At 41.5% G+C, this 24192-nt stretch overlaps 1 protein-coding gene across 3 annotated transcripts in view; it reads left to right on the top strand.

Moving 5' to 3' along the window:
* Nucleotides 1-24192, top strand: part of RBFOX1 (RNA binding fox-1 homolog 1) — a 634773-nt gene that overhangs the window by 462653 nt on the left and 147928 nt on the right. For 2 of the 3 annotated variants that reach the window (XM_058157660.1, XM_058157658.1), the window contains one exon: nucleotides 18606-18686. The exons of the other annotated variant lie outside the window; for it this stretch is intronic. In XM_058157660.1, coding sequence (XP_058013643.1) covers nucleotides 18606-18686 — 81 coding nt within the window. The remainder of the gene's footprint in view (nucleotides 1-18605; nucleotides 18687-24192) is intronic. 3 annotated transcript variants of the gene reach the window in all.

Here is a 24192-nt window from a genome sequence, read left to right as displayed (position 1 = left end):
TTCAGTAGTTTAACAGATGGATCATTGGAGATGCAGTCATTGGTATACAGAGAGAAGAGAAGTGGGGAGAGCACACAGACTTGAAGGGGGGGGGGCTGTGCTAATTGTACAGGTATCTGATGTGATTCTGCTTAGCTTCACCTGCTGCTTCCTGTTTTTTAGGAAGCTTATGATCTACTTACAAGTCTGTTCAGGTACCTGTAGCTGGTTTAGCTTAGTTAGAAGAGTTCCTGGAATGATGGATATTGAATGCTGAATATCCACTTGTATCTGCTCCAAAGGATCTTTTCAACTCTAGATCTGACACAGATTCCTAGTTTTATGCAGGCAAGCCAAGTGTGTCAATAGCATGAACATCCACATTTGTACATACGGCATAGATATGGGTAGGAAAGAACCTTTAGCCTCTACAGTTTCCTATCCCAATCTTAACCATAGCCAATGAAGTGTAGCATACAGAGGTTGTTAAACAGCTTAAATGAAATCCCCACTTTAGGCATTGTCTGAAATATATTTCACCGATGAGGCCAAGCAGCTGGGTGAAGTTATTTCAGGCAGCAAATAGGGTGAAAACTAGATAAATGAGTTTTCTATAGTGACTGCCTGCCCCCTAGCAATGCCCTCTGACGTTAATGCATTCTGAAGGCTGGGCTTGGTTTCTCCCAGTTGTTCCAGAAATACTTAGGAATATAATAATTAGAAGTACAAAATATCTACCAGTGCCAGAAAATTCTTTCTCATGAGGAATTAAGAAGCCACTCAAGTATTTAAATATTTTTTTTTCAATGCTTTTATTTATTATTTCAATATTTTTGTTGAATACATTTATTCAACACTTATTAAAATGGAAATGGAAAAAGTTGACAACAAATTGCATATTATCTCTCTCCATCCATCCGGGTTGGAATGGAATGGAATGGAATGGAATGGAATGGAATGGAATGGAATAGAATAGAATAGAATAGAATAGAATAGAATAGAATAGAATAGAATAGAATAGAATAGAAAATGTGGGATAGAATAAATGGAATGGAATGGAATGGAATGGAATAGAATAGAATAGAATAGAATAGAATAGAATAGAATAGAATAGAATAGAATAGAATAGAATAGAGGTCTTCTAGACCAAACCCCTACTCAGGCAGTAGACCCTATACCATTTCAGATTAAAAAAAAATTGTTGAATCTCTTGTTAAAAACCTCCAGTGATTTTTAACAGGAGATTGAAGCACCTACAACTTTCAAAGGCAAGCTCTTCTGCTGATAGACCTATTCTTAAAAACCTGCAGTGATGGAGTACCCACAACTTCTGGAGACAAGCCATTCCAATGATTAATTGTTCTCACTGTCAGGAAATTTCTCCTTAGTTCTAGGTTGCTTCTCTCCTTCATTAGTTTCCATCCATTTTTTTCTTGTCTTGCCTTCTGGTACTTTGAAGAACAGATTGTCCCCTCTTCTCTCTGACAGCCCCTCAAATATTGGAAATCTGCTGTCATGTCACCCCTAGTGACATGACAGCCTGCCTGTCACTAGACTAGATATACCCAATTCCTACAACTGTTCTTCATATGTTTTTAGCATCTAATGCCCAAATCAACTATTTCCATGCATTGCTATGGCTGATGTCGAATTAAAAGAGTTAAACTAAATTTTAACTTCTTCCAATGCAGTCAATTTTCATATTTGGAAGGATGGGAATTATTTTTAGTTCCTGTTTTCCCATGTTACGTATTTAGAGAAATGGAGTCACTTGCAATTTCTCTACTCCCGAACCGAGATTCTCTAACTAAGACATCAGCCATAGCAATTCATCCCATGCTGAATGATCCACTTTATGGCTTTAAGCAGCACTATTAGGAACGTGGTGGCTCAGGGGCTAGGACGTTGAACTTGTCGATCGAAAGGTCAGCAGCTCAGCGGTTCGAATCCCTAGTGCTGCCGTGTAACGGGGTGAGCTCCCATTACATGTCCCAGCTTCTGCCAACCTAGCAGTTTCGAAAGCACGTAAAAATGCAAGTAGAAAAAATAGGGACCACCTTTGGTGGGAAAGAAACAGCGTTCCGTGCTCCTTTGGCGTTGAGTCATGCCGGCTACATGACCAAGGAGACGTCTTCGGACAGTGCTGGCTCTTCGGCTTTGAAACGGAGATGAGCACCGCCCCCTAGAGTCGGCAACGACAAGCACGTATGTGCGAGGGGAACCTTTACCTTTACCTTATTAGGCCCTTAAAAATTATCTGTAGTGCCATACATGACCAATTGTGTCCAAGCAAACCACAATGGTGCCAAAATGAGAACACCAGTCTTGATGATCTTGGAGTCCTAGTGGACAGCCACTTAAATATGAGCCAGCAGTGTGCTGCAGCTGTCAAAAAAACCAACACAGTCCTAGGCTGCATTAACAGAGAGATAGAATCAAGATCACGTGAAATGTTAGTACCACTTTATAATGCTTTGGTAAGACCACACTTGGAATACTGCACCCAGTTTTGGTTGCCACGTTATGAAAAAGATGTAGAGACTCTAGAAAGAGTACAGAGAAGAGCAATAAAGATAATTATAGGACAAATTAAAGGGTTTTAACTTGAAGGGAGTAATGAGAGGAGGGGGGGAAAAAGAGAAAAATTAATTACGATTAGAAATTAGGGCGAATGGTAAGATTAGTTATATAACAGAAATAAGGGGGAAAAAATTATAGAGAAAGAATATGGCAAAAAAGTAAATATATAAATTGGGTTGAGAGATAACTAAAAGATGTATAAATTTGTGACTCGGCCAATACTCTGTTCAGCAAAAATGCATTGTTTGTTTGTTCGTGTATATAAAAAACTTTTATATAAAAAAAGATAGTTATAGGAGGCTAAAAATATGAAGAACAGTGGCAGGAGTTCTATATGTCTAGATTAATGAAAGAAGGACTAGAAGGTCTAACAGTGAAACAGTAACAGTCTTCCAATATCTAAGGGACTGCCAGAAAGAAGAGGGAGTCAAGCTATTCTCCAAAGCAGGGATCACCAACCGTTCCGACCTCAGGGACCACTACATTCATAATTTTAAATCCTGCAGACCACTAATATGATCTGCCTAATGACCGGCTGGGTGGGCGTGGCTAAGTGGTCATGAGACTGGTTGGGCATGGTCTTGCCGACCTCTACTTGTCCTTCCCCTCCCAGCCACTCCTCACCTGCCCGTCTGGGCTCCTTCCTCCAAGAGGAAGCAGTTGTTCGAGCTAAGCAGCCACTATGAGAAAAGTTGGCAAAACAGCTGGCTCTGTTCAAATTGGATCTGGCCAAGAAGGAGGCTCAGCAGAAGCACCTCACTGAGGACTACAAACATAGGCTTTCAAAGCAGAGAGAAGACCTGTGGGAGTGCAAGGCCAGGTACTGCCAGGCTGCCAGGTACCAGGAGGGTGAAGCAGATCCAGAGTCAAAATTTATGTCCCCCTCCGACCCACACAAAAAGACCCCAAGGGGGAGACTCTGCAGCAATACAAATGTTCATTGTATGTATTCGGCCCAGGGGCCATAGTTTGAGGACCCCTGATTTAGTGCAATATAGGAAAAAGGTAAAGGTTCCCCTTGCACATATGTGCTACTAGTTGCCGACTCTAGGGGGCGGTGCTCATCTCCGTTTCAAAGCCAAAGAGCCAGCGCTGGCCGAAGATGTCTCCGTGGTCATGTGGCCGGCATGACTCAATGCCAAAGGCGCACAGAACGCTGTTACCAAAGGTGGTCCCTATTTTTTATACTTGCATTTTTACATGCTTTCGAAACTGCTAGGTTGGCAGAAGCTGAGACAAGTAACGGGAGCTCACCCCGTTACACGGCAGTACTAGGGATTTGAACCGCTGAGCTGCCGACCTTTTGATCGACAAGCTCAACGTCCTAGCCCCTGAGCCACTGCGTCCCTTTTAGTGCAATATAAAAAAATGCAAATAATTTTTCTGAGGACCACCAAAATTTTCTCACGGACCACCAGTGGTCCACGGACCACCAGTTGGTGACCGCTGCTCCAAAGTACCTGAGGGCAGTACAAGAAGCAATGGGTGGAAACTAATCAAGGAGAGAAGCAACCTAGAACTAAGGAGTAATTTTCTGATCGTAAGAACAATTAAGCAACTTGCCTCCAGAAGTTGTGAGTGCTCCAACACTGGAGATTTTCAAGAAGAGATTGGACGACCATTTGTCTGGAATGGTGTAGGGTTTCTACTAGAAGACCTCCAAGATCCCTTCCAATCCTGTTTATTCTATGATGTGTGTCCCAATAACTGATGCACCTGCATAAGTCACAGCTTTTGCATGCCAACATCATTTCACACATTCTGTCATCTCCCACATGTCCTGGTCATAAATTTCTGTTTCTTCCATTTTGGATTAAAGGAGACATCGAACAATTTCTCATTTTACCCCTGGCTTTGTTTATGGGAATGTGATCGTTGCTGTAATCAGCTTTAATATAGAAGCAACCCAGCCAGAACCTTTCCTAATTGATTAATCAGAGACACTGGTTGCTTGATAACAAATTACTTGCCGTTAATGACAAATGTTAATGACAAATATCATAACACGTCCATGGTATAATCATGGATTTTTTTTTCTCCTCCAGCTTATATATAGAATTAACTGTCCACATTCTAATTGCCTTCAAAGAGTAGGCTAGAGGGACTTCACATATTTTGTACATTGCAATCAATACTTTCCATCTCTCTGGATGTTACTTTTCTTAATTTACTGGACTTTCCTTTAGCATTTATTTTGTCTCTTAATTATAAAATGGCGTGTTATTGATTTTTGGCATGCAGTCTTATGGAGTTCCCCTAGAGCGATTTTATTGCCAGCCCTGGGGTGAAGGATTTGGCTTTCCTAATGAGAATCTTTATCACCATTAGACTGGTATTAATATGGGGCATGAATTATCATATCTTACTCGTAGAAGATAGAGTTAGCTGGTGAACCTGTTCTAATGTCTACTATTTACCTATTGGAGATACCTGTTCAGAGCTAAGTCTGCTCTTGGTTTTAGATCTAGTCATTCGTGCATCAAAGCACTGTCATTTTCCGATGTTTCAAAACTCGTGGCAAATATATCTGAGTTTGTTCGATGAATATTATGCTCTGCGCCACGTCCCTTCACCTTAGTGCATCCCTGGTTGTGCCAATAGGTTTATAATGCAGTTTTCCCACTCAAGTGTAACTGTACCATTCTTGCCAATATTCAGAGCCGGTGGCCAGGTGACATTAGACATCTTCCAGATGTTGCCATAATCCAAGATCATATAAACTTTCATCTAGTGAAAAGAAAGACTAAGAAGGGAGACATGAGAGCAGTGTTCCAATATCTCAGGGGCTGCCACAAAGAAGAGAGAGTCAAGCTATTCTCCAAAGCACCTGAAGGCAGGAGAAGAAGCAATGGGTGGAAACTAATCAAGGAGAGAAGCAACTTCGAACTAAGGAGAAATTTCCTGACAGTTAAAACGATCAACCAGTGGAAGGGCTTGGAAGAAATTGTGGGTGCTCCCTCACTGGAGGCTTTCAGACACGGTCTAGAGTTGCACTAGAAGACATCCAAATCCCTTCCAACAATCAACCCATGGAACAGAAGTTGCCTTCGGACATTGTGGGAGCTTCATCACTTGAGACTTTCAAGAAATGATTGGATTGCCATTTGTCAGAAATGGTGTAGGGTCTCCTGCTTGAGCAAGGGGTTCTCCCTCTGTAGGGATTTTCTCTGCTTTCCATCTTTGTGCAAATACTATCCTCGCTGCAGTTATAACATGCATAATCAAATATTTTTTTTCTTTACTAAATTTCTCTGGTAGGATACCCAATTGGAACAGTTCAGGTTTTAAATCATATGTTGTTGTATCATTTCTTCTAACCATGTTTTGATTTTATCCAATAATTTCTCACTTCTGGACACGTCCACCACGATGAAGTGTTGGTTTCTCATGGTGACCAAGCTTGAAAGGAGAAGAGAGAAACCTGATCCTCTCCACCACCATTCTTTCCTTACCAATGGCATTTAGTATAACTTGGAAATGACTTCAGATCATCGTAATACCTGCATTCTTTAGACGTTGCCCAAGAATCTATCCATTACTCTTTGAAAGACATCCATGTTGGAGGCTATCATGGTTTGTGGCAATGAATGAAAGCTCATTAAAGACAGATCCAACCTGGAACTACAGTAGTGCCCGAAATTGTGGAAACCTTTTGGGAAAAGTGTATTTTTGAGGTTTGATGGCTCATAACTCCACTTTTTTTTTTTTTTTTTTGCCATTTCAAGATAATCCTATTCCACTGCTGGAATGGCCTGGGAATAGCCCAGACCTTCACCCAATTGAAAATCTATGGAGCCGACTAAAGAAACCTGTTAGTAAGTATTGCGACCCAGCAATAAAATCCAGGTAATAGAAGCCATCCTTCAATTTTGGCTTCACATTATAACAGCTGCAGAAATAAAAGACTTGGTTCACTCCACGGGAAGACGTTGTAAGGCCGTCATTCATGCTAAAGGTTACCCAACTAAATATTAACTGACTTGGTGAAAATTTTTGTATATCTCATTTTTTCTATGGTGATCATTTTTATATATCTCCTTTTTTTCTACGTTTCCCTTTTCTTCTTTATACTGTAACTGCTATTCTAATAGCAAAACATTCGTAAACGTTGTTGCATTACATTCTTGATTAAATTGTCTTTCCATGGATATATAATTATATGGTACTACTCCAAAACCCACTGATGCTTGGCACACAAGATCACACATTTTAGTAGCTTCCTGAAATTAAGTTCTTTTTTCTGAAATATGGAATCCATTTCATGAGCGATTATTAAAATCTCATCACGAGGGAGATAGTTCCTTATAATAAGACTGTTGTACGGAAACTAGATGGATTTAGTTATGAGTCAAAATTAATGTCTGTAAGTAAGATTGCAAATTAAGCTAATGAGAGAATGTTGTGCATGTATACTGCAAACTCACTCAGGTAATTCAAACATAACTCATTAGAAAATAAATGGCTGAGTTCTAATCTGGCTAAATGGGAATTATAAATGAAAGTCAGTTTGCTGTTTGGTAACATCCAGACATTATTGTTCCAAAATCTTATTAGTATAATTCATACAATCATTAATTAATACCTGGGGAAAGAAACCCGAACAGTCAATCGCGCTTTAAACTTTCCCTCGTCTTTGGCTAATAAAGTGGTTATTAACTAAGAAGGTGATCAACCTATTAATATCAGAATAATACAGTCATATCTAGTCCTGAATTATGACCATACAGAAACCATTCAGGTTAAAAAGAGATGTGGGGGACCAGAGGCCACACTTAAAACATATAGAAAAGAACAATGCCTTTTGGCTATCATTGGCTATCAAGAGCAGTGGAGGCGCAGTGGTTAGAGTGCAGTACTGCAGGCTATTTCTGCTGATCACCGGCTGCCAGCAGTTTGGCAGATCAAATCTCACCAGGCTCAAGGTTGACTCAGCCTTCCATCTTCCCGAGGTGGGTAAAATGAGGACCAGATTGTTGGGGACAATAGGCTGACTCTGTAAACCACTTAGAGAGGGCTGTAAAAGCATTGTGAACTAGTATATAAGTCTTAAGTGCTATTGCCCTTCCTTCCTTCCTTCCTTCCTTCCTTCCTTCCTTCCTTCCTTCCTTCCTTCCTTCCTTCCTTCCTTCCTTCCTTCCTTCCTCCCTCCCTCCCTCCCTCCCTCCCTCCCTCCCTCCCTTTCTTCCAACATGTCCCTGTCCTAATGTTTTCTTTTATTCATATCCTTTACTTGTATTTATAATTATGTTTACACTTGTATCTGTCATAAAATACATGCTTGACTAAATACATACATACATACATACATACATACATACATACATACATAATGGTGTGCAGTGGTTAGAATGCAGCATTGCAGGAGTTCTATCTTTAGTGGCTCAAGCTTGACTCAGCTTTCCATCCTTCCGAGGTGGGTAAAATGAGGACCCAAATTGTTGGGGCACAATAGGCTGACTCTGTAAACCTCTTAGAGAGGGCTGTAAAGCCCTGCAACATGGTATGTAAGTCTAAGTGCTGTTGCTATTTTTATTTTTACTTTTTTTTTTAAAAAAAATCTTCCCTCTCATGGGAGCCTCTGTTGGAGACATGTTAAGCATAGAAAAGTGATTCTAAAAATTAAAAATAAAATAAATTATTTTATTTTAAAAAATAATCAAATATTTAAAAAAAATTAAAAATATTCCCAACTTCTTCCGAATCATCTTATGCACAACTGGGGTAAAAAGATAGTTTTAGAAAAAGGGGCAGAGCGAGAAAGAAAAGAGGAGAATTTTTTTTAAAAATGTTTTCTGATAATATATTTGTTTTCTGACAATATTTGTTTTAAGTGCTCACATAAGAACAAAGCCAAAGCCTGAAGATGATGAGTGAGATCTCATCGAAACGTTGCCTAAATCCTTCCAATCTTACCTGGGAAAAGACCCGAACATACCAAAACCTGCATACATATACTCGTGAAAACCTACGAATAAATATATATATATATATATATATATATATATATATATATATATATATATATATATGTATGTATGTATGTATGTATGTATGTATGTATGTATGTATGTATGTATGTATATATATATGTTTTCTGAGGTTTTCACGGGTGTTTGTATGTAGGTCTTTGGTTGTTCGGGTTTTCTCCCGTGTAAAATTGGAAGTGTCTTGGCGACGTTTCGACAAGTCTCATTCGTCATCTTCAGGCTGGTGTTTTCTGCTCCTAGAAGCATGAAGCAGTAAACACCAGCCTGAAGATGACGAATGAGACTTCGTCGAAACGTCGCCAAGACACTTCCAATTTTACACGGGGGAAAACCCGAACAACCAAAGACCTATATACATATACACATACATACATACATACATATATACACATACATACATACATACATACACACACACACATACACACACACACACACACACTGGTCTATGACCATAATAAGCCACTTTCAGTCTTTCCATTTTTCCATTTGCTTCATGGCTGACTTGATCCCAAAGAGGTTCCAAGATCAAAGACTGATGATAAGCAGCAGAACACGATATAACCGTATTAATAAAAGGGAAGGAAACACCGAACAGTGGTGTTGTGGACTTTCGACATTATCCTTTTAGCGCTCTCTCTCTCTCTCTCTCTCTCTCTCTCTCTCTCTCTCTCTCTCTCTCTCTCTCTCTCTCCCTCCCTCCCTCCCTCCCTCCCTCCCTCCCTCCCTCTCTCTCTCTCTCTCTCTCTCTCTCTCTCTCTCGTGTTTCATGGAAAATTTAAATTACTCCCTGCTTGGGTTGAGAGACTCTTTTTCAGCTGCTAAATGATGAAAGATGTAGCCACTTTGGAAATAAAGATGATGTATCTGCAGAGAAACTGTTGATTTAAAATATCTTTAATCTTGATAAATAAGTTTTTAAGGAGAGAGAGAGAGAGAGAGAAGGTTATACAAAGCTTTCAGCGTGGCACTGATGAATGGCAAATTCACCCATTTCTCAATTGGCGGTGAAGGCGCACACCACAAGGCATAACCGCATTGTACATCATCCCTGCCAACTCATTTCTTTGATTAAATATTCCATCAGCACAGGCTATAAGGCGGTAAACCTTAACACGATTCATAAGACGCGCGTCCTGAATATACATAACTCACTTCCTTTGGGTGGAGAGTTAGCCGGTGCGTGGGGAAGAAAATTAGAATGGAGTTAAATTACTCCATAGGACAAGATCAATAGAGAGAGAGGTGTGGGGTAGGGAAAAGTCCCTTAATGCAATGCAACGGCAAGATATATACTTATGACTTGACAACTTGAAGCAGACAATTAAAGTCAAAAATGGAACCGTGCAATGTAATTCAACTCTAAAGCCGGAACATAGTCATAAATGGTCAAGATACTTGGCATACCCTGTTATAGCTGCAATTCCACCCTCCCCCACCCAAAATGCATACAGTTCTTTAGTCAAACAGATTTTACTATCCTGGTTTTTTTGTTTTTTTTTCTTTTAAGGAGAAGGAAGATGGCAACTTGAGTAGGATAATAAACAGTCAGCACAGGAGAGCTGTCCAAGTGACCATGTTTGATAGAATATCTCTATCTCCATCTCTATCTCTATCTCTATCTCTATCTCTATGTTTATATCTATATCTATATCTATATCTATATCTATATCTATATCTATATCTATATCTATATCTATATCTATATCTACATCTACATCTATATCTATATCTATCTATCTGTTGTGGCTCCAGCCCCTGAACCTGGCCCCATGCCCGAAAGTGACTCTGAGAGTGAGGGGGAAGGGCCAGTAAGGCTTACCTCAGGAGCACCGATTCCTTTGGCCCGGCTCCAGGAGCCAGAACCAGGCCAGTCGGAGGACGTAATGAGGCCGACATCCCCTGATTCCTCCCTTCCTCAGGCTACGCCTACAGATGCAGCTGATAACCATAACAATCAAGCCTGGACCGATCCGCGCTTCAGAAGATTAGAGAGGTGGCGTCATCAAAGGGAAGGGTGGGGCAGGAGCCCCCCCCCCCACAGGATATATAAAGAGTTTTGGGACTGCTTTCAGTTCTAAAGGAAGCAAATTAGCTGAACCATGTCGAAGTGAGCTGAAGTCTTAATCTGTTTGAACTTTTTGGCAGGCAGCTGCGTTTTCCCAGCCAGGACTGATAAGAACCGTATATCCACTGGCTGAAGGCCAGCTTGTTACTCCAGAGTGAGGACGGAAACAGAACACTATCTATCTATCTATCATCTATCTATCTATCTATCTATCTATCTATCTATCTATCTATCTATCTATCTATCTATCTATCTATCTATCTATCTAGCAATAGCAATAACACTTAGATTTACAGTATATACTGCTTCATAGTGCTTCACAGCCCCCTCTAAGCAGTTTACAGAGTCAGCCTATTGCCCACAACAATCTGGATCCTCATTTTACCGACCTCGGAAGGATGGAAAGCTGAGTCAACCTTGAACCGGTGACAATCAAACTGCCGGGAGTCGGCAGTCAGCAGAATTAGCCTGCAATACTGCATTCTAATCACTGCACCACCACGGGTCATGTATATCTGTCAATATATCAATTCAATATATCAATTCACTGGAGGTTAATTAGTTATGTATTTTTGGTTCATCACACAGTCAGCCAGATGGTCAGACTGGATTTGACATTTTTGTCCACCCACTGAGTCCTTCCTAAGGATCTGGGATAGCCAAATGTTGATGTTTTATGATGTCAGCGGTATTGTCACGGGATGTAAGCTGTTCTGAGTAAAGCTGCCTTTTTCAATTGATCGATGGTGAATTGGTCAGTGCCAATGGTGTTCAAGTGGTGCTCCAGCCATTTGGGGAAGGCACTCAAGGTGCCTGTGACTGTTGGTACTATCTTTGCTTTCTTTTGCCACAGTCATTCTCTTTCTATTTGCAGGTCTTTGTTATCATCTCTAGTACTTTCTCTTCTATTTTGCTGTCTCCAGGTATGTCCCCATCCGCTATCCAGACTTGGTTGTCTTTCTTATTGACAATTGTTTAGTCTGGGGGTATTACGTGGCAAGTGCCTGTCTGTTTGAATTCTAAAGTCCCAGAACAATTTAGCTTCTTCTTTTTCTATGCCGTTCTATATTTTATAATCCCACCAGTTCTTGCTTGCAGACAAACGGTATTTCTTGAAGATCTTCCAATGCTCCCTTGTTGCTACCGTTGTCAGGCCATTCTTAATGGTCAGTCTGTGAGATCTTCTTTCAGCATCTAGACAGGGGGTCCACCATTTCTTCAGCTTCTTTACAGAGGTGGCCCTTGCTGTCTGTTGCTGTCTTCTCAATTCTGGCTTTGTATGCTTTTGCTCTTAAGACTTGGTCTTCTGCAGCCAGAATTAGCCTCTTTCTTCAACTTTCCTGCTCTTAGCCATTTAATATTATATATTAAATCTGTAAAGTGCATATAGTCAAGGCTATGGTTTTCCCAGTTCCAATGTATGGCTGTGAAAGTTGGACCATAAGGAAGGCTGAGCGCCAAAGAATTGAGGCCTTTGAACTCTGGTGCTGGAGAAAACTCCTGCGAGTCCCTTGGACTGCAAGGCGATCCAACTGGTCAGTCCTAGAGGAGATCAGCCCTGACTGCTCTTGAGAAGGCCAGATCCTGAAGCGGAAACTCAAATACTTTGGCCACTAATGAGAAGGAAGGACTCACTGGAGAAGAGCCTGATACTGGGAACGATTGAGGGCAAAAGAAGAAGGGAATGGCAGAGAATGCGGTGGCTGGATAGCGTCACTGAAGCCGTCGGCATGAGCTTAAATGGACTCCAGAGGATGGTAGAGGACAGGAAGGCCAGGAGGAATGTTGTCCATGGGGTCATGATGGGTCAGACATGACTTTGCAACTAACAACAACAACAATTAAATTTTTTTGCAACCCCATCTCACCATGAGGCAACTACTAATTCCTGAAAAATACAAAGGTGCCCCTATTCTTTGGGGAATTTGAACCTGTTCCCAATCTCCCTGGGTAAACCTTCTTCCTTCCTCTCTACCCGCCTTCTGGAGTTGACCTCCTCTGTGGCCTCTTTTCGCTGAACGTTCTCATAAGCTTCATCCTGCTCAGGAACAATGCATCTTCCTTCTGATTTTCAGTACTGAATTGGATTTTCTCATTATTTCTGGGCATATTCCACATGCCACATCTAAATACCACTTTGACTGAATAATAACCGATACCTGCCCTGCCTGAAACAGGCTGATCTAAAAATGATTTTCATGCCCTCCCCTTGTAGGCTTAAGCCCATTGAACTAATGACCAGAAAAAAAATGGATGCACAATTGCCTTTATATGACGTCTTTTCAAATGACTTCTTTGTTTCATTCAGCATAGAGTTATAGACAAATTATACAGTGCTAGCATAGATAGCCAGATGATTTCCTTCTGTGCCAATTTTCTTTAATATCTAAAAGACGCAGACCTCCCAAAAACTTGGAGAGTTCTGGACAAAAGAACAGGCAATAATATTCTGGCTTAAAATAATGCATTTTTCAATCCAGTGTGCTGCACTTTTTATCAAGACACTATGATCTTCATAAAACGGAGTAAGATCTTACAGGCTATAGATCAGAGGTGGGTTTCAGCAGGTTCTGACCAGTTCTGGAGAACCGGTAGCAGAATTTTTGAGTAGTTCGGAGAACCGGTAATAAAAATTCTGATTGGCCCCGCCCCCATCTATTGTCTGCCTCCCAAGTCCCAGCTGATCGGGAAGTAATGGGGATTTTGCAGTAACCTTCCCCTACCACGCCCACCAAGTCATGCCACACCCACCAAGCCACACCCACAGAACTGGTAGTAAAAAAATTTGAAACCCACCACTGCTACAGATATGTAGATAGACACATATGCAGATGCGTAGATCTATCTATCTATCTATCTATCTATCTATCTATCTATCTATCTATCTATCTATCTATCTATCTATTTATCTAGAAGTGTAGCTAGCCAGATGCTTTCCTTTTGTGCCAATTTTCTTTAATGTCTAAGACAGGGGTGTCAAACTCAAGGCCTCCAGGCCGGATGCAGCCCGTGAGGTGCTTAAATCCGGCCCATGGGACAGGCCTGTAAATATCAAAGGACGAGCCAGCGGTGCCTCTGCTGGCCAAAATGGGCCACACATCCCCTCTCTGCATCCCGTTTTGGCTGATAAAGTGCTAAAGGAGGCCCATTCAGGCCAAAAATGGGGCCGCACCCTGTTTCGGCCGTCAGGGTGCTTCAGGAGACGTCCATCCTACCTCCTCTCTGCTCCCCTCCCCCCCCCAGCCCATGGAGGAGAGCTACAATGCTGATCTGGCCCTCAAAGAAATCCAGTTTGACACTCCTGGTCTAAGAGATGCAGAAACAAGCCTGGGAGATCTCCAAGACATGAAGGGTTCTGGACAAAGGTGACAACATTCTGCCTTGGGGAAAAAAATGCATTTATCTATCCTCTGTGTTGCACTTTTTTTCAAGACACTCTGATTTTCATAAAACGGAATCTTACAGGCTACAGATGTGTCATTTGGTAACTCTCTTCTTAGATGGAAGAACAGCAATATTATGATGTTGCTTCTAGCATTTGTAAAGGCAATTAGGCTAGGCTTGGTATTATTATTATTATTTGTTCAGTTGCAACATTTGCCCTTCCAAGCTACTGAGATTCTTGGCAGCATGGCCACCTTTATCATTTTTTTCCCTTCTGCCCCTGAGAGATGCTCTTGACTCCATACAGTAATTGCACAGTTGTTGGTAATATGATTAATACATGTAGTGCGCTGTTGTACATGCATTACCGTGGCACAGTTTCCCATATTCCCTCAATAGTGTGGTGTTCTCTATTCCCTTAGCAGATTAATACTTTAACACAAATTACTCAAGGGTTCCATTGGGACAGGTTTAGCTGAAGGACCTTGGGAGTTGAAATAGAGCAGGAAAAGAACTCTTGATCTTTAAGAAGTGATCGGCTTTGTGTTGTGAACTGTTTGGTTGGCCTATAGCTGAAGTATCAAAGTGAAAGGCTGCTAAGTTATTCTTGGGACAAACCAAAGAAGAAGAATATTTTGTGTGTGTCATCTGCCTTTGGATTTGCTTCTCCCTAATGTCCTACGGGATTGTGAATAAATAGGCTTTATTTCCAAAACAGAGCATGTGCAATAAGAGCGCTTTATGATTTACAGATAAAAATGGATGGATGGATGGATGGATGGATGGATGGATGGATGGATGGATGGATGGATGGATGCAGTGGTGGGATTTAGCCAGTTCGTACCTATTCGGGAGAACCAGTTAACTTTCTAAGCAGTTCGGAGAACCGGTTGTTGGAAGAAATCTTATTTTGTGGGGTTTTTTTCCCCACTTTACAGGGCTAATCCTGTAAGGAAGGCAGGAAGGAAACATTCTGGTGTCGCCTAATCTTTATTGCCCTGTTTACAGAAACTGCTTCTCTGGTTAACCCTTGTTACATTGTAACAGCTAAGGCGTTACAATGTGAGTGACAGTGAGTTGGCCACACCCACACGGTCACATGACCACCGAGTCACGCCTACCCAGCTGGTCATTAGGGCAGAGAACCGGTTGTTAAATTATTTGAATCCTCCCACTGGATGGATGGATGGATGGATAGATGGATAATGGATGGATGAATAGATAGATGACATAGCTATAGATGTAGATGCTGCTGTAGATGTAGATATATAGATAACAGAATAATAACAGAGAATGAACAGATTAGAAGTCTTCTAATCCAACCCCCTGCTCAAGCAGGAGATCTTATTCCATTCCAGTTAAGTGACTGTCCAGATGGAGCACCTACAACTTCTGAAGGCAAGCTATTCCACTGGTTAATTGTTCTCACTTTCAGGAAATTTCTCCTTAATTTTAGGTTGCTTCTCTCCTTGGTTAGTTTCCTTCTGTGGCTTCTTCTCCTGCCTTCTGGAGGTCTTCTAATCCAACCCTCTGATTAAGAAAGAAGACTTGATATCATCCCAGACAAATGGCTGTCCAAAATTTTGAAATCTTCCAGTAACCCAGAGTTCTTGGAGGCAAACTGTGCCATTGATTAATAATTCTCACTGTTGGGGAAATTCCTCCTTAAATCTAAGTTGGTTCTCTCTTTAATGAGCTTTTCGCCCGTTGCTTTTTTGTCACACCTTCTGGAGCTTTGGAGAATAAGTCAACCTAATACAGATTTAAAGGAGATCAAATATCTCCTTTAAAAAGAAGAAGAAGAAGGTTTTAAAAATGTAACAATTTCTTTTCCATTCCATTGAAGAAGCCGCCCGAGGGGGTAAAATGCCAGCGAAAACATTGGCCAAGCACTAATACATAGTTCCACATATATTGTTTTCTTTGCAAAATATACATAAACGGTATGATAAATAGGGTTCGATTAACCCTGCGCTAGATATAAATGTACAACCAATTAACTAATTTTAATCTCTCTCCCTCTTTTTCTTTGGAAAAAAAAACATCTGTTGGCATTTTTGTTTGAATAATCCTTGTTTAGTTTCCATAATAGTGTACATTTTAATGAAAAACTCATTAGAATGTAACAGAGGGCATAATTAATTCTGGGTGATTCTTTCTATGTAAATAGCTAGCACAGATGCCAAATTCCATTTTCTGCTGGCTTTATTAATTTTTCATACGCCAATATTTCAGCCATAATGGGTTGTAACAGCTCCTCAGAAGTTCTAGAAACACATTAACTGCCATCAGAGCCGTTAATCTAGCTTGGATTTTCACCATTTGTATGATAATACTTTTAACACTACATTTTTAAAAACAATGGCAACAGCTTTATTTTTTTAATGTTTGGAAGCAAACATCTATGTATAATTAACGTAACTAATATTAAACAATATTGGGTTAATTTCTCTGTATTTAGAAAGCAACTTAATCTATTTTGCAACCCGTTTGCTCAGAAACATTTAGATGATTTAAAAAAAAAAAACTGAAAAGAATGTGAAAAATAGCCACATTTGGAAAGAAATAATGTTGCATTATAATAGCCCTTGCAGTTAAAACTGAGAGCTGAGATTGTCTAGCCTTCTCTTCAACTTTGGTGAAATATTTCAGCGGAATATTTTCTAATGTAGACAAAACTCATTTCACAGTCTTTCCCTGGCATTAACAGTATCAACTGGAACACTGCCAATCCTTAAATAGTAAGATTTTTATCTCTTTATTCCTGTCTGTTCCAAACCTCACTGTTAATTCTATGGTGAATACAATAATGAATGTAGATTTATTATTTCCTCTTTCTGAAAATGACAACTTCTCCATTTCTAGAAACAGTAGGTTACGGATGTAGGGGACGCGGTGGCTTGGTGGCTAAGATGCTGAGCTTGTTGATCGAAAGGTCGGCAGTTCAGCGGTTCGAATCCCTAGCGCCGCGTAACGGGGTGAGCTCCTGTTACTTGTCCCAGCTTCTGCCAACCTAGCAGTTTGAAAGCATGTAAAAAAATGCAAATAGAAAAACAGAGACCACCTTTGGTGGGAAGGTAGCAGCGTTCCGTGCACCTTTGACCTTGAGTCATGCCAGCCACATGACCACGGAGACGTTTTCGGACAGCGCTGGCTCTTCGGCTTTGAAACGGAGATAAGCACCGCCTCCTTGAGTCGGGAATGACTAGCACATATGTGTGAGGGGAACTTTTACCTTTACCTTTAGGTTACAGATGGAGAGACTCATAATCCAGAAATCTTTTATTGGTTTCTTTTCTTATCACTTTGGGGGATGATTAGCTTAGTCCAGCAAAATGGGTAGTTTAGCCCAGTAACAGGTTGTGCATACAGCACAGGTGTGTACTAATATTTCTGATGTGTCCATGACTCCTAAAGATAGTTTCCCTCCGAATACCAGGAAGATAAGAATGCAATTACTGAGCAAGGCTGCACAACTCTAAACTCTATTGTGTGTTCGCTTCAGTGTGGCAGTTCGGGATGGGTTGATCTTCCTTAATGTAAGATGAAGGTATTTATACTGGGTGAGAGAAGCTATCAATGAGAAAATGAGCCGTGTTGGCGCAGTGGTTAGAGTGCGGTACTGCAGGTTACTTCTGCTGATCACCGGCTGCCAGCAGTTTGGCAGATCGAATCTCACCAGGATCAAGGTTGACTCAACCTTCCATCCTTCCGAGGTGGGTAAAATGAGGACCCAGATTGTTGGGGGCAATGTGCTGACTCTGGAAACCTCTTAGAGAGGGCTGAAAAAGGACTATGAAGCGGTATATAAGCTAAGCGTTATTGCTAGTGCCCTTCCTTCCTTCCTTCCTTCCTTCCATCCAACCATGCAGTGGTTAACTCTAACTCTGCCCACTGCCAGCAGTTCGATCCTGACCAACTCAAGGTTGACTCAGCCTTCCATCCTTCCGAGGTGGGTAAAATGAGGACCCAGATTGTTGGGGGAAATAGGCTGACTCTGTAAAACAGCTTAGAGAGGGCTGTAAAGCACTATGAAGCGGTATATAAGTCTAGGGGCTATAGCTAGTGCCCTCCCTCCCTCCCTCCCTCCCTCCCTCCCATGATGTTCAGTGGTTAGAATGGAGTATTGCAGGCTAACTCTGCCCACTGCCAGCAGTTCAATCCTGACTAGCTCAAGGTTGACTCAGCCTCCTAAAATGAGGACCCAGATTGTTGGGGGTAATATGCTGACTCTGTAAATCGCTTAGGTAGGGCTATAAAGCACTGCGAAGTGGTATATAAGTTTAAATGCTATTGCTATCAATAGACCAGTCTTCCTTAACCTGAAAAGTTTCAGGTATCTACGGGCTACAAATCTCAGGTCTCATTTGGTCACTCTAGGTGGAAATTATTATGGGGTGGGGAAAGGGTGGGAACTTCTGCTGCAGGTGATTGGGAGATAGATTTGCACGCACAGAAGAGCAAATATAACTTAACTGAATATGTCAAAAAAACCCCACTTATTTTGGTTTTGCATAACTCTGTGATATATTTTCTGTATATGTGCTCCCAATCTCAGAACACTCTTTGTCTCTCTCTCTCTCTCTCTCTTTCTTTCTCTTTCATAGGCAGGGTGCTCCTGTGCCAAGCAAATCAAGAAGGATCTCCCATGTACAGTGCCCCCAGTTCACTAGTATACACGTCCACAAGTAAGCCAATACTCCGGCTATCTTTTTTTCTTCTTCCTTGAATTGATTGAATTTGTTGATTGCCTCGGAAATGTCCTCATGGACCCTGTTTTTCGACTATGTTGGTCTAAGAAACCTGCAATTTCAAAGCGGAGAGTGAACTAAGAAGGTTATGTGGTAGAAGCTCTTATCTCCATCTAGAAGGGGCTCACCCAGTGGTGAAGTGTAAGATTTGTTACTACCGGTTCTGTGGGTGTGGCTTTGTGGAGGGTGGGTAATGTGACTGGGTAGGCGTGGCCAACTTTTTTTTTACTTTTAAAAGCATTTTTTCTACAACTTCTTCGGCCAAAAAGGTTGAAAAAAAATGCTTTTAAAAAGGCTCTGATGATCCCAGCTGAGTTGCCTGATCGTCAGAGGCTTTTGTTTTCTTTTAAAAGCATTTTTTTGCCTTTAAAAGAAAAAAAAAGCCTCTGACAATCAGGCAACTCAGCTGGGATCGTCAGAGCCTTTTAAAAGCATTTTTTTTCTACCAAAGACTCTGACAATCAGGCAACTCAGCTGGGATCTCCAGAGGCTTTTAAAAGCATTTTTTCTACAACCTCTTTGGCTGAAGAGGTTGTAGAAAAAATGCTTTTAAAAGGCTCTGATGATCCCAGCTGAGCTGCGCGGTCATTGGAGGCTTTTTTTTTTTTTACTTTTAAAAGCATTTTTTCAGCTGAGGAAAAAATGCTTTTAAATTTAAAAAAAAAAAAAACCTCTGATGATCGCACAGCTCAGTTGGGCATGGGGTGGGCAGGGATTTTTGCTATCGCTTCTCCGAACCATCCACCGCCATCGCTACTAGATCGGGTGATCTGGTCCGAACTGGGAGTTTTTCACCTCTGGGCTCACCTCTTTGCATGGTGAGATGACAGTTGTAGTCTGATATATCTAGCAGGTGAATGGTTGGACATGGGGTGGTCTCCATGTCTTTCTGCAAGGTGTGGGAAAAAAGCGGTAAGCACCAAGATTGTCAGGTTCAAGGAACCAAAAACAATATGATGAATTGCTCAGAGTAGTTTCTTCATTGCTGTTGGTCCATGAGACAGGTATCTTGCCAGACTAAAGCACACTCTACATAACTATGAGATAAATCCTGTTAAGATTTTAGAGAGCATCCCTTCTGGCCCTCTTTCTAACCAGGACTGAAGGCTGATTTGTCTATTATTGACTTGAGAATGAGTTTCTCCATCCTGCAACTCAGCACCAGATTCCACCACATAAACCCCCACCCAGGGTTCAGAAAAGGAGGAGCAAGAAAGAGAACTGGCTGGACGCCTCTGAAAGGAAACATGAATATTGTTATGGCCTCTCAAACAAAAGGTTCAATGTCACATTGAAACAAAGCTTTTCAATCTATAAAGAGGACCACATGACTTTCATTAATTTAATTTAATATCCCTTTCATTTACATGGCAATTGAATCAAAATTGGATTTTATTTTAACCCAAACAGATCTCTTTGTTAAGAGTGGAGGTTGGTTCTCTGAGCTTCTGGGTTGGTTTCAGAGCTGGGCTGCTGCCGGTTCACACTGGTTCAAGCAAATTGGAATTTAAGATTCTGTGCAGTTCAGCGAACCGGCAAATCCCACCACTGGTTGGCCCCAACTCCTTTTTCGGCCTGTTTTTCGGGCCATTTTTCCAGCTGTTTTTTGACCTGTTTTTCAGCCCATTTTGGGCTGTTTTCCAGGGCAAAAACAGCACCAAAAATGGCTGGAAACTGGCCCAAAAATGGCCTGAAAACGGCCCAAAAAACAGGCAAAAATAGGCAAAAAAATGGATGGGGGCGGGGCCAATTAGTGGTGGGATTAGCCCCAACTGGCTGAATCCTACCTTTGCCTTTGAGGCGAGTGGCTGAGAGGCGGGGCTGGGTGTAATGAGTGATGTCACCCACCCAGTCAGTCACATGACCTACTGGCCAAACCTACCCAGCCAGAGAACCAGTTGTTAAGTTATTCAAGTCCCACCACCGGTTGGTTTCCGAATGTTTCATTACCAAGCTAGGTAGTATCTTTAGCAGATTGTTACCCAGCCTGGTAATGAAACGTTTGTAAACCAACCCACAAGCTTGGAGAACGAACCTCCACCCTCCTCTTACAACCGAGCTACAGATATTCGCCACTATCACAGTTCTCTTTGCTTCAGATCAGATCCAGGATAGGGGTGAGGGTGGGGGGATGAGGAGATGGAGCTGGGATTCCAGATGTGTCATTATAAAGTAAAGTTTTTTTTAAAAAAAAGTGGAAATGTTGACTGAAAACAGTGGACAAGTTGTGCATTTAAGGTCAGGGAAGATGCATCATTTTGATGGACTGTGGTATGATTATGAGGATGCTGATAAAAGTGAAACCGTTATGGCATCAAATAGGAAAGATTATGAATAAGATACTTCACTACAATGAAGAGATGGTATGTCTTATGCTACTTATGTGAATAATTGTATCAAATGTCAATGGCGAATTTTAAAAGTGTTCTGTCTTAGAGACCACCTTTCAAATTAAATAATAATCAATCCAGGGCACCTAATTATTTGTTTATTTAAATGAAATTTAATCCATCGGCATGCTTCCCATGTCCAAAAACTAATCAATTAAGCCATTCATAATGAAACAGAATTGATAAAATAAAAAATAAATAAAACTGCTAGCTGAAGCAATCCAGGTTTAAAGAAGTATCAGCCCAAACCAAGAAGAATAGAATAGAATAGAATTTTTATTGGCCAAGTGTGATTGGACACACAAGGAATTTGTCTTGGTGCATATGCTCTCAGTGTACATAAAAGAAAAGATACGTTCATCAAGGTACAACATTTACAACACAAACAACATAGAACATAGAACAACATAGAACAAAAATCCAACCAAAGTTCAGTTTGTTTCAAATCAGGGAGGGGGATTCCAGGTGTGCCATTGTAAAGCAGAGTGAAAAAAAGTGGAAAAATTGCCCATTTAACGTCAGGGAAGATGGCTTTCTGCATCGCTTTGACAAACTGTGGTATCTGGAAATATTGCAATTATTGGACTTCCTAAATCCTAACTCACCCAGCTTGGAAGGGCCTATATACTTAGGTGCTACCTTCATAATTCTTAGTTCTTTCTTAGATCATTCTTAATTATTAAGTTTAGCAATAGCAGTATTGCTGAACTTAATACATTATATTAATACAAATATTTAATTAAATTTAATACAGTATAGTAGTATTAAGAACTTAATAATTCTTAATTATTAAGTTTAGCAATACCACTTACTTTTATATGCTGCTCCACGGTGCTCTACAGCCTTCTCTAAGCAGTTTACAGAGTCAGCCTCTTGTCCCCAACAATGTGGATCCTCATTTTACCCACCTCAGAAGGATGGAAGGCTGAGTCAACTTTGAGCTGGTCAGGATCGAACCTCAGTCCGTGGGTAGAGTTAGCCTGCAATACTGCATTATAACCACTGAGCCACCACGGCTCCTATAGCAATAGCAATAGCACTTAGACTTATATGCCACTTCACAGTGCTTTAGAGCCCCTCTGAGCCGTTTACAGAGTCAGCCTATTGCCTCTGCAACAATCTGGCTCCTCCTTTTACCAACCTGGGAAGGATGGAAGGCTGAGTCAACCTTGAGCCAGTGGGGATCGAACTCCAGGCTGTGGCAGAGTCACCCTGCAATACCACATTCTAACCACTGTGCCAGAGCAGGTTCTGGCCAGTTCTGAAGAACCGGTAGCAAAAATTCTGAGTAGTTCGGAGAACTGGTAAATACCACCTCTGGCTGGCTCCACCCCCATCTATTCTCTGCCTCCCGAGTCCCAGCTGATGGGGAGGAAATGGGGATTTTGCAGTAACCTTCCCCTGGAGTGGGGTGGGAATGGAGATTTTACAGTATCCTTCCCCTGCCACGCCCACCAAGCCATGCCCCCAGAACCGATAGTAAAATATTCGAATCCCACCACTGCACTGCACCACCACACTGTTCTGCTGTCTCTCCATCAGTCTTAGATGGCAAATCTAACTAATTACCCACACATGATACAACGATCTAAACAAGAAGACAACCGAGAGATAGGACGGCGCAGATGTCTTTGAACAAGAGGCAGGCGGAAAGTTCTCACCAGGCAAGGAAGCAGCTAGCTTGAAAACTCAACAATCATTGCATAACATTGTAGAGGGGAGATCTTTGAATAAATGAGGCTGAGACGTGGGAAGCTAAGAGGATACATATTCAAAGACAGAAGCTCCTCTGGGTACCAGCTCACACATCCCAGCTCCTGTGCTCAGAAGGATGCTGCCCTTCAATTCTGTGGCAACAACCTCTACTTTGTATAATGCCTTGGAGCACTTCAACCTAGCATCGTTCCCAAAGAATTATGGGAAATTTGAAACGGTGACTCATTTTCTTTTTATGAAGTAATTATTTCCAACCATGCTATGGACAGCTTATGAACGTGCCCGGGGCTCTCTCAATTGATCTGTCATTAATAGCCCTTCTAGATCTCAAAAATCTACGGACAGGACCAAAAAAGGAGGGAAAAAATGGCAGGGAGCAGGAAATTAGAGAAAGAAGGAATAAAGGCAGGGGTGGCGTGAGAGCTTCTAGATCTGCCCCATGTTGCTGTAGTCCTTTCACATAATTGTCTGAGAAAACTTCCATCAGTTTCTGTAATTAAACTAATGGTCTAAATGAATTTCCAGATCACTAGCTATTCATTTTGATATGTCATTAGACTGAGTTCAATTAATAGGAAGTAAGTTTACAGCCCATTGTGTCCTTCAAATGCTATTCTATTTCATCAGTTTTAATTAGCGATATTCATTTGGTCACCAACCCCCTCCTTCCCACCCATTCAGGCCACGCTCACTCATTGGACGGGCCCTCTCTCGGACTTTTGAGGTTCTTTGTTGTTTAGCCTTAAAATAAATAGAGTGAAACGTTAGATAATTAGCACTTTTAACACATATGCCACACAAGGTTTGTGGGGCCCAACCCAGTGCTTCTATTGCAATTGGCATTATTACTTACAGCATCTGCGGCCACATGGGTTTCAACAGGGAAGGAAGGAAGGAAGGAAGGAAGGAAGGAAGGAAGGAAGGAAGGAAGGAAGGAAGGAAGGAAGGAATTAATTTGTTTTCACAGGGAGCGAGGGAGGGAGGGAGAAAGGAAGGAAGGAAGGAATTTGTTTTGACAGAGAGAGAAAAGAAGAAATGGGGGAGGGAGGGCGGAAGCAAGGGAGGGAGGGAGGGAGGGAGGGAGGGAGGGAGGAAGGAAGGAAGGAATTTGTTTTCACAGGGAGGGAGGGATGGAGGGAGGAAATAATTTGTTTTGATGGAAAGAAAAAGGAAGGAAGTGGAAGGGAGGAAGCAAGGGAGGAAGGGAGAAAGAAAGAAAGGAATTTATTTTGACAGAGAGAGAAAAGAAGAAATGGGGGAGGGAGGGAGGAAGCAAGGGATGGAGGGAGGGAGGAAGGAAGAAAAGATTTTTTTTGATGGAGAGAAAAAGGAAGGAA

Source organism: Ahaetulla prasina, chromosome 14, assembly GCF_028640845.1.
Source record: "Ahaetulla prasina isolate Xishuangbanna chromosome 14, ASM2864084v1, whole genome shotgun sequence".
Taxonomy (NCBI): domain Eukaryota; kingdom Metazoa; phylum Chordata; class Lepidosauria; order Squamata; family Colubridae; genus Ahaetulla; species Ahaetulla prasina.
The sequence above is the reverse complement of the archived record's forward strand: the minus strand, read 5'-3'. Positions and strand labels throughout refer to the sequence as shown.